The sequence below is a fragment of the Portunus trituberculatus genome, chromosome 33, assembly GCF_017591435.1.
Source record: "Portunus trituberculatus isolate SZX2019 chromosome 33, ASM1759143v1, whole genome shotgun sequence".
Lineage (NCBI taxonomy): Eukaryota > Metazoa > Arthropoda > Malacostraca > Decapoda > Portunidae > Portunus > Portunus trituberculatus.
In genome coordinates this window covers 11065196-11084028 of record NC_059287.1, presented here as the reverse complement: position 1 = coordinate 11084028, position 18833 = coordinate 11065196, and the positions used below count along the sequence as shown (strand labels likewise).

The 18833-nt window shown below is 41.3% G+C and overlaps 2 protein-coding genes across 3 annotated transcripts in view; one reads left to right on the top strand and one right to left on the bottom strand.

Annotated features, from left to right (window-relative positions):
• Positions 1-397: 397 nt before the first annotated feature.
• On the bottom strand, positions 398-8027 carry LOC123512352 (lipid droplet-regulating VLDL assembly factor AUP1-like). The gene is made up of 8 exons (XM_045268707.1): positions 7847-8027; positions 6825-6962; positions 6410-6560; positions 6005-6186; positions 5546-5707; positions 5316-5436; positions 5064-5202; positions 398-4478 (listed from the first exon to the last, which is right to left on the bottom strand). The coding sequence occupies exons 1-8, from the start codon at positions 7882-7884 to the stop codon at positions 4096-4098; spliced, it is 1314 nt and encodes a 437-aa protein (XP_045124642.1). The 5' UTR covers positions 7885-8027; the 3' UTR covers positions 398-4095.
• Positions 8028-8389: 362 nt separating this feature from the next.
• The window catches only part of LOC123512351 (TBC1 domain family member 14-like), a 56600-nt gene continuing 46156 nt past the window's right edge, over positions 8390-18833 (top strand). For both annotated transcript variants that reach the window (XM_045268706.1, XM_045268705.1), the window contains exon 1: positions 8390-9919. In XM_045268706.1, the coding sequence (XP_045124641.1) occupies positions 8505-9919 (1415 nt within the window). In that variant the 5' untranslated portion in view covers positions 8390-8504. The remainder of the gene's footprint in view (positions 9920-18833) is intronic.

Below are 18833 nucleotides of genomic sequence, written 5' to 3'. Positions count from 1 at the left end.
TTGAGAATCTTCAGTTATATACTGAAATCCAGTCCCTAAATACACAACTTAAGTCAGTGCACAAGTTTGCCTGATAAAAAGAAGACATTTCTATTTACCCAAACCAATGCCTGTCTTGAAGACAGGCAAGGACAATTAACTGTCTCCACCTCCTGCCCCTACTGCTCATGCCTGTGTAAATTGGGCCTCCTTCCCGGTCTTCAATATTCCAGTATTCCATACTATCTCATAAGATATTTTCTTCTCAAATTCATACCATTCATCTTACTGACATACATTCTCTATCACACACACACACACACGATCTTAGTAATCTCAAAATAACACCAATTAAAATTTGATTTTTCCTCTAGAGACTAAATCACTCCATCCATATGATACAAATGAACGCTAGTAATGAAATACTTAGTTTTAATGTTCTGTATTTGCGTTTACATTCAACATGGACAACTTATGCCCAGCAACCATAACTTTTCAATATAACAGTACTATGTGTTTACAGTGCTAACATGTGTTACAGGAAGGTACTAAAGTATGCTGTAAATAGTAAAAATTAGTGTTTTGATCAAGTAACAGGATTTTACGTTCAACATTTATTTAACAAAAGTGGCAGATACCTCCTTAGGATTAATTTTTCACAGTCCTTTATATGAAGATACCACAGTCCTTTACTATGAATGAGAAAGATCTACCACACACTAGCAAGATCTTTTTTCTTGCCTTTGTAGCATTTGCAGCTCTTCAAGAATTACTGGAGATACTTCTTACTTGCTGCAGATGTCAAACAGACTTGCATATTTAGACTAATAAAGTAGGATCAGAGTTAAGAAAATCATTGAAGTGTTACACAAGACATTAAGCATCAGCAGTACTGTTTAAATTTAAAATGTATAAAATCTGAAAAAGAAACTGTTATTCTAATATGGTGGATCTAAAGGAAATCTGGGAAGACATCTAATATCACAATCACACAAGATATACATACAAGTGTTGTAATTCTATGTACTGTAGGTACTTTTACTTAAAAATGACAACACACATGATGCTGAGAGTGAGCAGCCATCCATTTCACAGGCCACCAACGCTGGAGATTTGCTATGCATGTAGTGCAAAACTAAATCATGATGAGTTATTATGTTATGAGAATCCCGAAGTGAACTCTGTAACAGATCTTAATGAATTACTATACAGTTATGTACAATACACATGCAAATTTTAAGTGTAGTACATGTATGAGTACTTTTGAATTCATAAGCATTTATAAAAAAAGATGTACATGGAAAGGATGCTATTGTACTGTCCATCAAAAATCTGACATGAGAGAATCACCAAACACCAGCACAATATGGGTGACTAATGACAGTGAAGCTATACCATAAGACTCCCAGATGAAATGTGTCAAGGTGGATTCACACAGGCAGTTTTGTACTGACACAGCAAGAGGACATGCCAACAAGTTCTATTGGGTCACTGGGGATCATTCATGTCATCTCTATCTGGTGAATGCTGGACCAGTGGTTCCAATCCTAATCATCCTGCATGTCTGTTTCTCTCTCACTGCTGGCTCCAGAACAACTTGTCAGTGTTTCAAGATCTGTCATTACAGAGATCAGTAGTAGTGATGCTCCCTAGGAAGTACTGCAAGATGTCAAAGTGAAAATGTGGGAAAAACAAAACAAAAAATAAAAATAGCGAGGTAAAATGAGAATCAGAGCATAAGCAGGTCTTCATACCAAATTCTGTGGCTCTTGAGTTATATCACTAAGTAATTTCCAACTCCAGAAGGTGAGTGCAAGGAAAAGTAAAATTGTGAACTTGTACAAGACACAGAGCCAACAAAATCCTATCAAGTGTCAGGTGTCAAACTTATGTATGGCACAATCAGTATCATTCAAGCTTTGAGTTATTGGATCAGAGGGCTTCAATCCCACCAATCTCTTCAGGCATATGCATTCACCCACCAAGGCTGGATGCTGTTCAGTAACAGATGCCACATATTGCTAACACAGAGGCATGGTGGGGGTATAAAGGGCAGCAGATAACCACGTCAAGCTTACCAGGGCAACTGTAACCACAAAACCAGATAACATGGATTTGCGTTGTGGTTATCATGATTACTTTATCCAGAAGCTGTAGCTGGGTACAACACCTGTCTAGATATGACTCGAGCATTGGAATCCAAAGATAAGGTTACTTAAGGGATATGACAAGATACTGCACAGTGAGACAACAGTCTGACACTGTACAAGTATTTCTTTTCCTTCCAATAGAGTTCTGATTGTTATTCATTCTGTAAATTTATTACCATACAAAAAAGATGCAGTGGAATAACAGTGAATTTATAACATGTACCACTATTTTTAATAGAATTCACTTGATCCTATAATACCTCTTATTTACTTGTAATTTGTACTCAATGTTACTTAGAATAAATCACTCATGACTACACAATTACTGCTTACTCTAGATAAGTAATGAATAGTACTGTAGTAATATCACACTAGCTAGGACACTGAGAATGAGGAGTATTGTGCAGCATGAACACTGGAGCACCTTGTCATTGTGGCTGGAGTGAGTGAGCACAGCTGTGGTTGTGGTTGTAGAAAACTGCTGGTGTGAACACACATTGAAGGTGCCACTATATACTGTAATGATCTGAACCCCACCTATGCATACCCAGGGAAAGTCAAGTCTCCATAAATTCTACCAGGTACTGTTACAGTTTTACACACGTCCCACTTAGGTTAACATGTTGATGTTTTCTGGTCACCATCACCGTATGTGCTTGTTTCATTGTCATATGCACCATTACTGTCGCTCTTGTAACTTATTATAAAAGGCAAGTTGAGAGGCTGTACATGACAATTATCTAGGTTAGACTGGGTACAAAAAGATAAGTTATGACAGTAATTATGTGTATAACAATCAAATTCATCACATTACTTACCGCACAACAAAATAAAGCAGAAGAGTTTCATCTACCTGTGTGAGGTGAGTGTAATTCTGTAAAGCTACCTATTATACTAACTATGCTTAACAAGATAGGCAAAATCTGTATGCACAACATTTTGCACAATCACAACTGGCACAATGGGCAGTCACTGTGCACCTGTGGGTCACTGCCATACTCAGGTAGGCTATGGCATCAACATCTTGTTTCACCAAGTACAAAAAAAAAATTTTAAATAAAAAAATTAAAAAAAATAAAGTGATGGATATCTTCCACAGAAGTAGCCAAAGCTTGTCTTAGGGTGTGTGTTTCCTGAAGCATTATCCAAAGTCTGCCTTGCATTGTACAACTGAATCACTTCAAGGAATACCATCAATGATACATGGTACTGCTGTAGTTATCAAAAAACAAAAGTGAGTTTATTTCAATACTTCATGATATTGCTGTTCAAATACATTGTAGGACTTGTCTTATAATAGCATTTGAAGATTATTATTCAAACAAAGTGAACACACAATGGCAATACATTCAAGCTAAATATAAAAATAATAATAAGAATAACAACAATAATAATAATAATAATAATAATAATAATAATAATAATAATAATAGCTCCAGATCCATGAAATTAGGAATCTATGGTAAGCGGAGTATAAAATTATTCATAGGCAAAGTGAAAGAATACTTCAGTCATATTCTTATAAATGCCAGTTTCCTTCTGGCAATGACTGCAGCCTGGCAAAGCGACTTACTCAACGCTAACAAACAAGTAACAGGTCAGGAAACACAAGACCAGTGCTGCGGCAAGGAGAGGCAGCAAGACTGACAGGGAACAGGTTAATGCACACATCATAAGGAAAACTGTACCTTTTGAATCTTTAACCTTCAACAGCTATTCAGTAATTTACTGAGCTGATCATAAACTTTCTGAAAAATATTCTGTGAGAATTACTGAACAGTCCCCAAGAAGAGCCAATGGTATGCAACAAAATGTGATCCATTTACTGCCCTCAACTTGATAATTTCCTTTATAAACAAAGAAATCTACTGTACAGCCACCAAGCTCTGACTAAGAGCTCCTATAAGTGATAATGTTATCTAACACAAACTCCACACAATGGAGAGAATAATTATTGCAAAAACTGTCAGCAATTGTAGCCTGGCACTGTGAGGCCATGTTTCTCAATATATCTTCTCCTTGCATTTTCTATCAGCTGAGCTTTTCTAGTTTCAAAGGAAGTCATTCTCTCCGATGCAGACTTACCAAAAGACTTTGCTGCTGTGCTCATTGACACTTCTGACTGTGATTTTCGACCTAATGATTCCCCTCTGTCAGCAGTGGTTTTCACCTCAGCAGAGGCTGAGGGCAGCGGAGTAGCACTGGGTGAGGAAGACCTCAGATCAGATGACTGGGGACTTACTCTGGCAGGATCCACCCTTGAGGGGACTGGCTGAGGCTCAGGTACTGGCTCTGGCACGTTATCCTCCAGGAAGTTTGTGATTGTCAAGTCAACATTCTGAGTGTGAACTGCAAGGCAAGACACAACATTGGTTACCTCTTCTCTAAACACTGACCTCCTCTTAATATTTTATTATTTTTTTTTTTTACGGTAAGGCCTATAGCGCCTGTAGGCACACTTGAAGAGTGTATGGGAAGCGCTGTTCAGCTTCCGCCCATTAGTGGCGCAGGCAATTTTATTTATAGTGGTACCCATATTAGGGCCCATATCACCACCCAAGCTCATCTTGAGTGTAACCACCTAGAACCTGGGTATCATGGTGACATGTAGGTAACTTTAAACCACTCAACAAATGGCAAAGTGTTTTAAGGCTGTACGTGGTGGGATTCGAACCTACACGTGGACGTCTGCCCGATCCCACGCTCACCACCTTATCCACTACGCCACCGCCTCCCTAAATATACAGCAGGAAGCCAATTTTCCTCTTACATTAACTGTTCATATAGAAAATGGTTAAATTAACAAAAATATATAAATATACCAGGCAATAATATGCAAAGCTAAAAATGTTACCATAAAAGATAGACACTGTGACACTATAAGATACTGAGATTAAACATTATAACATATATAAACAAGCTGAGATGACCAACCTAAATCCCTCTTGATGCGGTCAAGGGAGATGTGAGGCAGGACCTCCTGCACCTGCTGGGCCATGCGGTGCACCTGAGGGCTCAGCATGGGGTTTGAGGCAGCAGCCGCCTCCCGGGCCAACCGCTTCATGTACTCCACCTGATGGAAAGGTTGTATACAAATGCAATGATTTACACTGTGAATGATAAAACAGCTAATCACCAAGTGACAGCTCTTTACACTAAACACACAAGAACACTGTCAATGCAAACCTTATCTGCCACAGTGTGATTGCTGGTGTGGAGTTGAAGGGCAGATGCTGTGGCTGCCTGGACACGGACACCAAATTCTTCTGCGCTCTCACTCTCCTTACGACTCATCTTTCCAACATATCTGACACAAATCAAGAACATGGTACAGGATACAACACAAAAAGACAGATGTATCAGTGTATAAATAAGCTCATTGAAATTAAGAATATAATCCTACACCAACAACTTACTTGATGGTGAACAAAGTCACTGGCGAGAACAGCATGAAGCACAGATCAGCAGCCCAGGATGCTCCCAGCACAGATGGGGCCACAGGCAAGAGGGGAAGGCGCCACACTCGGATGCCAGCCACCAACACTGACCCATTTAATTCCAGGGCCCAGGATCCATACCTAAAGAACGTCATTAGTGAGGCTCAAATTTTTTAAGAGCCAACTTATTGCACAAGGCTTTTCATCCTTTAAAATATACCCAAAAATTTCATAAGAGAGCCTTGGCAACACACTTTTTAGTTTACAATCAGTAGCAGCAGCTAAGAGAACAATCAGTAAGATCTAAACTAGCAAGCATCAAAATACTGTACATTTTTCATCTTTCTGAATATATCACAATTTATATATGGTAATACTTTGTGTTTGTTTCTATTCTAGGAAAGAGAAAAAACTGCTTGTAAATACTAGTGTACCCACTTCATGAGAGCAAGCTTGCCGCTGGTGGTGGCGCCCTCAGGATGCAGCAACAAGGGAGGGTTATTGGGGTTTGAAAGGTAATTTCGAGCATTTGCTCTGAGAATCTCCCTGCCTTGGGTCACTCCTAGGTCCTGGTAGCAGAGCAGAGATGACAGTGCTCCGGGCAGGTCATACACACTCGGCTGCCACAAGACAACACATCACTCTTAACATCATTTGTCACATATGTATGATTAGTCACATTCTCATGGATGTTTTTCATTGTTAAATTATCACTGGAATTATAAAACATTCCTGAAAACCCTAAAGACAGATCAAAAGTACTCAAGATTGAGCTAAAACATTTGAGAAAAGGACCTAGGATTTAAGAGTTCATCACCACCTAGTATAAACAAATTATCTTACAGTCACACAGGGAAGTACAATGGAGACTGCCAGGTGGTCAAATGGTGTGATGTGGTTAGTGCCAATGACGCGACAGGTATCATCTCTATTCTTGCGACACTCTTCCCGCACCACCAAGCCCATCACAGAGTACAGGACACGCAGCACAACACTGGAATGGTAAATGCCTCATACTTCCTCCCTTCAGGAGGTTTGTTTTTTCACCTCATCAAATTGTCTTTCAATAAGTCAGACCATAAATTTTTATATCTTAATGCACAAATATTCTGAAGATGTCTACTTTTTGGTAACCACAATAAATGAAATCAATTACATATATATATATATATATATATATATATATATATATATATATATATATATATATATATATATATATATATACACATGACTCATTAGAAAAAGATTGACTTACTTTCTTACTGCTGTATTGTGGGGGAGAACTGCAGCTGCCAAAAACAGCTGCAGAGATATGAATAATCGTATAATGAAGATGACGATGCCCAGCGGTGTGTAGAGCAGCAGGAAGAAGAGGCTGGGACCACTCGGAAACCTATCAAACAAAGAAGTTTTATACCCTCGATCAACAACTAACCAAATACTATTGCATAGAAGCAGCCTTGGCCTTACAATTTCTGGATAGTGACTTTTTATTTCTTGAATATGATAGAAATTGTGATCTACATTCTAGATAATGAAGATACCTGCATAACACCCATCCCTCCTTATTTAGGTCTCTTCCCACTTTCCCACCAGACTCCAAGCTTGTTCTGGAGAAGCAGCAGCAATAGAATACATCACGAGCCACTATTGGTGAGAAATGCCTCTGTGATTGTTGCTCCATTGATAAAACTAGAATGTTAGCAGCTACTTTAGTCTACTCCCATACTTGTGATTTTACAATGCTGCAGTGATCTTGGCCATGCTAATGTCTAGAGTATGATGGAGTGAATTGTCTAACCTCACTCAGCTGTCAAAATGCTAAGAATGACATGATACAAAGAAACTATTAAGGCTTTCCTATATGGGGGATATGACTAGACAAATTAATATAAAACATTTCAGGAAAAAACACAATTATAAAACATCAAAACCACCACATTTGCAAGCAGTTATCGTGACATGATCAGTTCCACGCTGACCATCCGTTGCCCCACCGGCCAGTCTGGGGCAAGGCAGGACAGCTGTGACAACCAACAGGTAGGAGGGCAGCAGGTAACAAGCCACACCTTATCACTGTGTCCATGGCCAAAACACCACAAAACTCACACTTTGTCACATACATAATCAACACAGTTCCTGGCCAGACACCAATCCCCACACGCAAGAACCAGTGGAGTAAATGATACGGTAAATAAGTCATAAGGTTTCCGTGTGTAGACAACTGGACCCCCATTTATTCCTCTGGCTTTAACACACACGAGGTGAATACTTTACCTGCTGTTGGTGTAGAGGGCCTCGATCGGTATGGTCATGGTGGGGGCAATAGGGATATCCTCTGGGCTGCAGGACACATCTAATAGGGGCAGGAGTGACGGCCACAGCAGGCTGTAAACACTAACACACACACACACACCCTCAGGTTCCCTTCCTCGCCTTGCTCCGGGTTACATTCACGAGAACGTACTCTTCCTCCTCCTCTCTCTTCCTCTATTCTAGCTTATTTCTCCGCATGACTATACCTAAAATATACTAAATATACTGTTGATATATATTTCTGCACTATCTTTACCCTGCATTCATGAAAAAAAAGAGATATGAGTGTCTAAAAATACATCGGGGGCATACCATCGCAACATTCTAAACGACATTTGATAAATGCATTACAAGGAGTCAATTTATTTGCATAGAAATATATGTACGGTTAAGGAAGTTTGCGTATTTCAGTGGCATTTTCTTGATAGAAATACGTCAGAAATGTGGTGGAGGGTGTTTACATAGATGCCAGGGGTCGCCAACTTCCTCATCACAGTCAGTGCACCACAACAAGATGGTCTGTGAGTGTGTGTGTGGCGGCCATCTCGGGAGTTTCTTACACTGACTCCTCTAGGGATCGCCTCATGCCTTGTGGGAAGGTGTGTGAGTTTGTAAAGCAATGGACGATATAACTGAAAGCGACCACCAGCCTAGAGAGAGTACAGTGGACAAAAGCGACCCAGCGGATGGCCACCTCAAGGATTCCTGCACTAGCCGCTGTGGTCTTGCTAAGGTGACGCTGAGAATACCATTTAAACCCGAGACTTTTAAGGCCCAGTCGCTACTAGCAAGGTTCCACAGCTCAAGGAAATCTGACAGTGGTATTAAGAGTGAATTCAAGGCGGGTAGTGGTGGTGGTGGGGCGTCTGGGTTAGGATTCGGGCGGGGGTGGAGACGTCCTAAAACTGGGAACTCCTTTGAGGGACCTGCAAGTGTTGTGACAGAGCCAGAAAACACATCAACGAGTCTTCCAGATGATCTCAATCAGAACAGTACTGTGGTTACGAACGAGGGAGGCGCTGTAGTGTGTGACAATGGTGTTAGTAGCGCTAGTGACGAGCTGGACACTGGTATCACAAGGAGCTTCTCGCAGGAGGTGTCAGGGGGACAGGGAGAGGCTGAGGGGCTGTTTGGTACCTGGCCCGGCCGTCCTAGAAAACTCAAAATCCTAAGGAAAAGATTGCTAGCCTCAGGGGCAGGTAGTAGAATAAATCCTGACCATGTGCCTGCTGCTAAGACAAGTGAGAACGCAGAGAATAAAGAAACTTCCTCTCTACTGCCCCCGACGATGGACACCCAGACACTGGACGACCCAGCTGCCTTCAGGAAGACCAAGGCAGACCTGGAAGACGGCACTGCCCTCGTGATGAACTCGAAGTCAGCTGAAGTACCAAGCCATAACGTCTCCCTTGATGCCCTGCTAGAATCTCTTCCTCTGATCTACAACCCGGCCACAAAGCAACTCTGCCTTGGTACGCTGAAGAAGAACAATGAACCTTCAGTCAATGGCATGTCAGGTAAAACAACAGCTGACGATTATGATCACGACATCCATCCAGAAAAACTAAAATTAGCATGTAGTGAAAACGGCACAGAATTAGGGAAGGAAAATGAAAAATCTCAAGAAGAGGGTTTCCCTAGTAACTCCGAGCTGGGAGAGGCACTGACGTTACCCAAGTCCCTGGAGATAATACAAGAGGTGGAGGAGAGTGGGGAAACAGTGAAGCTGATAGATAAAGGTAGCAGCCCACCATCAGGCAATGTGAGTGGAAGCTCGTCGTTGGAAAGAGGGAATTATGAGACCATTAAAAACACCTTGCAGAGGGTTGGAACCAGTAACTCACTCTCCATCACTGACGCTAGTTCCTTCTCGAGTCTCTCCAGTCTCAACACCGAGTTCTCTGCCTATTCAGCCTCCGACAGCGCCGTGTGTCTAGGCTCCCACCAGTCTGATACAGGCTCTCTCAGGGACTTCGTTCTCACTGACAATGACGGCAAGAGCAAAAAGAGAGGGATTGCGGATTTTCTAACTAGGTGAGTACATGTGAATGATATTTTCTTATGGTTTTAAGATATATATATATATATATATATATATATATATATATATATATATAGGTGTAATGTCGAATTTTGGCAGGATTTCATATTTTTTCCAGCTACTGTTATATTTGATTATTATTTTTTTTTTATACCATGTGGGCTTTTCACGGGAATTTATGGGCTAAAGGGGATACTTTTTAGGGTACCTCCTATCTTAAAGCCCACCCGCTAAGAAACCGTTGCCCCGAGTGAGGAAGCCCAACCTACACTCAGACCGTGGACAGGATTCGAACCCGTGCGCTTGGAGACCTCTAGGATCCCAAAGCACGCATGGTTCCACTGTACCACGGCGGCCCCTATTTGAGCTGATTTCGGTTAGCTACTCAGTAATCGTCTCTCGGAAAGAAATCTTGCTTTGTTCCTGTATGATCGTTTAAAGTTCTATGTGTTTTGTAAAGTCATCGTGATCTTCGTCTTCTAAATCATCGTGTTTACATTTTTGTTCTTATTGTTCCTGTTCCTCAGTCTTATCGTTTATTTTCTTTCTACTTCGTTCTCTTCTTTCGTCTTTTCTTTCCCCAAACTTCATTTCAGCTCCATAAGTTTCCTTTAATCCTTTATTCGTACGCATTAATTTCATCTCACCCCAACAAGCGACACGGAAAACAATTTAATCATTTAGTGTTGCAACGCGGTCTTGTCAATGCAGGGCCACGTCTTCCTCGTTTTGTAGATTTTGCATCGTAAGGAGAAAGAAGTTATGCTGACGAGAGAGAGAGAGAGAGATTCCTTTCCCTCAACACATGTGCCCTTGAATTAAATAGTAACTGATTTTAAAGTAAGATATTAACACTTGAAAAGCCGCTAGATATTGCCATGGCAGCGGCTCGCCCTGTGACAGCTGCTGTGCGGAAGATTTCAGCACCAACATCAGATTATCCCTTCCTTGCCTCACGCTTGCCTCCTTCCTCCTGCTTCCCTACCACCCAGCCTCCCTACCTCCCTGCTGCCCTACCTCCCTTCCCCACTGCTGCCTCCCATCATCTCTTCTTTGCCTCACGCTTGCCTCCCAGCCTCCTTGCATCCCTACCTCCAACCTCCCTCCCTCCGTTGATTAGGATGGATATAGTATTGCTGAATCTGTCTCCACCCTCGCCCCGTCCTGCGTTGCTCTCCTGCCCATGAAACCTTAGCTGGCGTGGGTCATCTTACTAGAGAGAGAGAGAGAGAGAGAGAGAGAGAGAGAGAGAGGGGTTAAGAGGTGACGATGGCGTCCATTCCTCCTGACCTTCCTGTCAACAACTCTAGTTTCGTCACTTCTTAGAAAATATACTACGCATTTTCGAACGATTTTTACTTACTGCGTTGTATTCTAATCTGACTGACAGTTGTTTTTCTTTTCAGTTAAATGTTACTCCTCATGGTTGATTATCTAAGCAGTATGGCTCTCTCTCTCTCTCTCTCTCTCTCTCTCTCTCTCTCTCTCTCTCTCTCTCTCTGTATTAGAGGTTCACTTTCATATTATGATTATTATTATTATTGTTGTTGTATATATCATAGCATCATCGTCATCATCATCAAACCATCACCAGCATTATTATTAACATCATTAGCCACTACTACTACTACTACTACTACTACTACTACTACTACTACTACCTGGCACAGTTAATATTATCTTCTTAGTGTGTTATTTAGTCTTTTGTATCTTCATCTCTCACAAGGCCATACGATAATAAGATATGGAGTGACCGGCAGTAACGCAGTGAGAGAGAGAGAGAGAGAGAGAGAGAGAGAGAGCGGGGTGGGGGCGACATTCTGAGCGTGCATGAGGGATGGGTTGAAAGTGAGGACAGGATTACTTAACTTGTTTACTCTCTCTCTCTCTCTCTCTCTCTCTCTCTCTCTCTCTCTCTCTCTCTCTCTCTCTCGGAATTACGTGACTATCGACCGACTGAGTTTTCTCAAAATTACGTGATTTTGTATTTTTTTCCTTCGTCTTGCTATCCCACTTTCCCAGTAGGTTAATTCTCTCTCTCTCTCTCTCTCTCTCTCTCTCTCTCTCTCTCTCTCTCTCTCTCTCTCTCTCTCTCTGCCATAATCCTCCCGCATAACCCTAATTCCATTTAGCTAACCTAGATAAGACCGCACATACTCACGCACACACACACACACACACACACACACACACACACACACACACACACACACACACACACACACACGAGAAGTTTGTGGTTAAGTTTCCTGTGTGTGTGTGTGTGTGTGTGTGTGTGTGTGTGCGTGCGTGCGTGTGCGTGACTAGACTAGGCTTCGTGAAATTCTCTTAAGCACGAATGAATGATTGGTTTATTTTATTGAATCGGGAGGAAGAGGAGGAGGAGGAGGAGGAGGAGGAAGAAGAGAAGGAGTAAAGTAGGTGAAGGTTACTGAAGTGTAGCGCAGGTGTGGGTGTGGGTGGCCTGAGTGTTTCAAGAGGCTGTGTTTATCTCTAGTGTTTCATAATGTGTTGCTTGTTCTGGTAGTGTTTGAAGGGGCGTGCCTTTGCATACCTCACGTCACCTTGTATGCCTTCCTCGCCTTGCTTTGTGGGACTCAGCGCGGTTGTTTGTGTGTTTGTATGTCCTGTGGTGTTATGTCATGCCTCAGTAGTGTCTTTGCTGTATCTGTGTTGTTATCTCTCTCTCTCTCTCTCTCTCTCTCTCTCTCTCTCTCTCTCTCTGTGTGTGTGTGTGTGTGTGTGTGTTTGTCTGTTTATGTGTTTATGTGAGTGTTTTTGCATGTATTTGTAATTTGTTTCCTGCTCTCTCTCTCTCTCTCTCTCTCTCTCTCTCTCTCTCTCTCTCTCTCTCTCTCTCTCTCTCCGTGGCAAAGTGTGTGTGAGTGAGTGATTAACCCTTTCAATACTGGAACACATTTTTACCGTGAGATATGTGTACGATTAGACCATTTGATTGACATTTGGAAGGGTCTATGGAGGTCAGAAGATTAATGGCCACAGTCTTCACTATTATAATCCCCCACATAAGTTTCTCAAGCTGCATAAAATCACCAAACAGTCAGCAGGATGAATATGGAAACGCGTCATGGTACTCAAGGGGTTAATTATCCTTCCGTAGCCGTGAGCACCTCTAGAAACAACATGAGGCTTACACTCTTAACTAGAAGGCTAAACAGTAACATAGTCTCTTCTAAACTGCCTCCTGTCACGTCCCCTTCCCACCTTCGCCGTCTCCCACCCTGATGGACTGTATTAAGTAAAGACCCATATGCAACAACACTTTACTTTCTCACTACTACTTTCAAAGGCCACAGGATGGTTAGTCGGCTTCCCAAGTGTTTTTTTTTTTTCTTTTCTTTTCTTTTCTGTCTCTTCAGTTTGTCATAATAATAAACAAGGCACAAGTTTGCACTATAAATGAAGAAAAGATATGTTATAGCATTGCGTTGTGGGGGACTTTTTTGTACTCTATCCCTCTTCTCTTAATTGCAAGGGTAGCTATTAGGTCCCATATTGAGTGCATGAGGTGGACTGAGAGACTGAGGTGCATTATGGGAAGCTGGGATGGACTACGGAAGCCTTGGATAAACTGTGGGAGGTTGGGATGGACTGTAGGAGGCTGGGATGGATTGGGAGAGGCTGGAATGCTCTGTGAGAGGCTGGAATGCACTAAGAGAAGCTAGGATGCAATGGAAGAGGCTGGGATGGACTGGGGAATGCTAGGATGCAATGGAAGAAGCTGGGTTAGACTGGGGAAGGCTAGGATGCAATGGAAGAGACTGGGATGGACTGGGAGAGGCTGAGATGAACTTGGGGAGGCTGGGATGCACTGGGGAGACTTGCATGAACTGAAAGAGGTTGTTATAGACTGGGGAAGGCTGGAATGGACAGGAAGAGACTGGGATGGACTGGGAGAGGCTGATATGTACTGTGGGAGACTGAGATGGAGTGGGATGGGCTAGGATGGTCTGGAAAAAGTTGGGATGGACAGGGAGGTTGGAATGCAATGGGAGAGGCTGGAATGCATTGAGAGAGGCTGGGATACACTGGGAGAGGCTAGGATGCAATGGGAGAGACTTGGATCAACTGAAGGAGGCTGGGATGCACTGGGAGAAGCTGGTGTACAAGAGAATCAGTTTAGTGCACTTAATCGCTCTTCCTTTAATTGCAAATGGTATTGGATGCTTCTTCGCCTAATTAGAAGAGTGTTGGATTCCTCTTTTTTAATATAAGGTGACCATAAACTATCAAGAACACTTCTTTCATCTAATTAGAAAGGTGTTGGGTGCTAAAAAAAATTATTCAGAACGTGTGAAACCTTTGAATCTATAGAACACCTTTGGAAGACGAACACAACGACAAAAAAAAATTGGGAAAATACAGTTTGTTCCTCATTATATAGAACACCTAATGAAAGAATAACACAAGGGCGAAATAAATGGGGGAAAAAATATATTCTTCGTCATAATAGAACACCAATTGGAAGAACAAGCACGAGAAACCAAAGCAAGTGAGAAAAATCAAGTTTATCCTCCATTATACAAAAACCGCTTTCCTTTGATGGACACAGGAGCGGAATACAGATGGAGAGTGCTTGATTGGTGTGCTTGGAGGAAGAATAGGAGAATGATTCCTATGAGGAGAATGATTCACCTGTCTTTAACATGGATGACGTGAATGTGTTGTCTCGCACTTGTGGCTTGCAATCGTAACGTGTTGTGTGTGTGTGTGTGTGTGTGTGTGTGTGTGTGTGTGTGTGTGTGTGTGTGTGTGTGTGTGTGTGTGTTATCTCCTCCTCCTCCTCCTCCTCCTCTTCTTCTTCTTCTTCTTCTTCTTCTTCTTCTTCTTCTTCTTCTTCTTCTTCTTCTTCTTCTTCTTCTTCTTCTTCTCTTCTTCTCTTCCTCCTCCTCCTCCTCCTCCTCCTCCTCCTCCTCCTCCTCCTCCTCCTCCTCCTCCTCCTCCTCCTCCTCCTCCTTGAAGTCATGACCATTAGCATCATTGTTATAGCCATACTTGCATGGATATCCTCCTCCTCCTCCTCCTCCTCCTTCTCCTTCTTCTCTTCCTTCTCCTTCTCCTTCTTCTCCTTCTCCTATTCCATGGATATTCTCCTTCTCTTCCTTCTCCTCTTTCTCCTTCTCCTTCTCCTTCTCTTCCTATTCCATGGATATTCTCCTTCTCCTTCTCTTTCTCCTTTTCCTTCTCTTCCTATTCCTCCTCCTCCTCCTCCTTAGCATCATTATTATAGTCATACTTGCATGGATATCCTCCTCCTCCTCCTCCTCCTCCTCCTCCTCCTCCGTCGACCCCGCCGTCTCCTTCGGCTCATCTTCTGTCTCCTCCTCCTCCTCCTCCTCCAGCTTTGAGAAGATGGAGTTTTTGTGGTCATGAAAGGAAGAGGGTCTGAAACAGCTGACACACACACACACACACACACACACACACACACACACACACACACACACACACACACACACACAGGAAGGGAGAGACACAAGGGAAAGCGAGTATTAAAAAAAAATAAGAGAAAGAAAGAAAGAAAAAAAGAAAGAAAGTGGTGTATTAGACAAAAGAAAATGGTGAAGTAAGACACCTACCCTCTTCATCTCCCCCTCTCCTACCCCCGCCTCCATCCTTCCCCTCTTCTCCCCTTGACTCGTGAGTGAGGGAAGAGGAGGTGACCTTTCCCTAAAAATGACTCACGCATCATCCCTCTAGAAGATAGGAAGTCATTTAACCTTTCTGAGCTCTGTGGCTGCGACAATATGGTTAGGTTAGGTTGGGTCGGCTTCAGTTAGGTTGCTTTGTGTTAGGTTTGGTTGAGTTTCTTCTAACCTCTTCAGTACCATGACGCGTTTCTATATTCATTCTGCTTACTATCTGGTGATTTGATGCAGCTTCAGAAACTTATGTGGGGGATTAGAATAGTTGAGACCGTGGCCATTAATCTCCTGACCTCCATAGATCCTTCCTGATGTCAATAAAATGGTCTAACCGTACACAAATCTCAAGGTAAAAATGTGTCCCAGTATTGAAGAGGTTTGGGTTGTGTGTGGGTTGGGTTAGGCTGAAGGTAAAAATGTGTCCCAGTATTGAAGAGGTTTGGGTTGTGTGTGGGTTGGGTTAGGCTAAAGGTAAAAATGTGTCCCAGTATTGAAGAGGTTTGGGTTGTGTGTGGGTTGGGTTAGGCTAAAGGTAAAAATGTGTCCTAGTATTGAAGAGGTTGATTATTTTGGGTCGGGTTAGGCTAGGTTAGGTTAAGTGAGGTTGCTTTGGGTTAGGGTTGGGTTGGTTTGGATTGGATTAGGTTGCTCTGTTTTAGGTTGGGTTGGACTAGTTTAGGTTTAATTAGTTTAGAATTGAGTTGGATTAGGTTGGGTTGTGTGTGGGGTTAGGTTAGGTTAGGCTGCTTTTATGTTGGGTTAGGTTAGGTTAGTTTTAAATCAGGTTAGGTTAGGTTTATTTAGATTGGGTTTAATTAAGTTAGTGTTGCTTGGAGTGGGTTAACTTGGATTGGTTGGGTTGGGGATTGACTTATTTTCTTGTCTATCCTTATTTAATTTCTCTACATATTCATTTATTGCATGTGTATGCTTTCCTATTTTATTTCTTTCCTTTTGTTTCCTTAATTTATGTTTTCGTATCCTTTTTTCTTTCTCGCTTATCTTGTTCTTTACTTTACTGTACGATCTTATTTGTCACGTGTGTGTGTGTGTGTGTGTGTGTGTGTGTGAGTGAGTGTTTTTCATATTTTCTTACCTTTTCCTTTCACATTCCCTTTAAATCACGTCACAGCATCACGACACGGAGGTCATAAAGCGGCTGCCTCTCCCACCTTATAAATTACATACAGTTACAATCGAACCCATGACCTCAAGACTCTAAGGCGAGCATGTTACCACTGAGCCATTGCTATTACTGAGCCGAGCATATTAGGTACCCTTCCCGTGGTCTTAAGATAGATTTTTGGCACTGTTAGGCACTGTGGCACTCTGCACTAAGGGGGGTCGGTACTCTCAAGGTTTTAGTTTTGCTAGTTAAAATGAGAAAGGTCGATTTGAGTCCATTTGGCGGTGTGTATGTTGGAGGGTGTGTGTTAGTGTGGGTCTCTCTCTCTCTCTCTCTCTCTCTCTCTCTCTCTCTCTCTCTCTCTCTCTCTCAATATGTATGTTGTATAGATAAATGTGTATAAGACATAAATGAGGAGAAGAATAAATAAATAATATAGCATAAACGTGAACATTTTTAAAACCACTCAACAAAGTAAAAGTCTGTGTGTGTCATTCTCCACTAACAAACAACATATTAAGACCGTTTTATTGATTTTCTCCTCTTAAAATTAAACGAAAAAAGAAGCTTCTAATAATTTCCAGCATAAACATCAACATTTTTAAAGCCACTCAACAAAATAAAGGTCTGTGTGTGTCATTCTCCACTAACAAACATTTTAAACCCATTTTATTGACTTTCTCCTCTTAGAATTAAACGAAAAGAAAAAAAAGCTAATAATATCTAGCATAAATATCAAAATTTTTAAAGCCACTCAACAAAATTAAGGTCTGTCTGTGTCATTCTCCACTAACAAACAACATATTAAGACCATTTTATTGACTTTCTCCTCTTAAAATTAAAAGAAAAAAACTAATAATATCTAGCATAAATATCAACATTTTTAAAGCCACTCAACAAAAAGAAAGTTTGTGTGTGTCATTCTTCACAAACAACACAACTAAAAAGCCTCTAACAACATCTGGCTTCAAGATACAACCATTTCAAGAGTGTGGCAGGAAAGCAACATTGGTCTCGTGGTCTCGTGAAGCTCCGAGCTGATCACGTCACTGCGCCACCTGAGACCACGGAAGATGTCACCTGAAGCGTAGCCACGTCAGCTGGAAACCCAAGACCGTCGTTGTTGTGTTATTATCGAGAAAACTCCTTCATCCTACCACGTAAAAAGTATTGCTAGTTTTTGAAATATTGTTAGTTTATGTCTTTATACAAATTAGTCTCTACAACATACATATTATAAACGAAGATCAGGAAATATTATAAACGAAGATCAGGAAGAGGATAGAAAGCGAGAGAGAGAGAGAGAGAGAGAGAGAGAGAGAGAGAGAGAGAGAGAGAGAGGCCTATAATAACACCCAGCCTTCCCCATACACACTACCAGATGGACTTATCGACCTTTTCTCACTTTGATTAACTATTGTTAGATGTTAGTCAATGTCAATGTTAGACGTTAGGCTAAGTGTTAGTGTCAAAGCAAGAAACATCATTAGTTTGTTAAAGTAATACAAATGCACCTGCAAAGGAAAAAAAAATGCATGTCTGAACCTATGTGGTTATCTTTGTGGCTTTTAAAAACACTCTTACTTGTAAAAAAAGAAAAAGAAAAACTACTTGCTAAACATTCCCAGTTCATGTAGTTGCCTTGAGAACCTAATTAACTTGTTACGATAATAGAAACAAATAGAGAGAAAAAAATAATTGTCTGAACTAATTTATTAATCTCTGTGGCCTTTGAAACACTTACAAACAAATTACTTTATTAACATTGCCAATTCATGTAGTTGTCGTGAGAACATAGCAGCTTGTTAGGAATAATAGAAACACAACGAGAGGGGAAAATATTGTCTGAACTAATTTATTCATCTTTGTGGCCTTTGAATACACTCTTACAAACAAATGACTTTATTAACATTCTTAGTTCATGTAGTTGTATTAAGAACAGAGTAGCTTTTTTAATTAGTAGAAACACAACTAGAGAGAAAAAATGTCCTAACTATTCTTTTCATCCTTATGGCCTTTCAAAACTTTGTTACTCGTAAACAAATGACTTTCTTAACATTCTTAGATCAATTAATTGTCTTAAAAACATGATGAGCTTGTTGAAGTAAAAGAAAC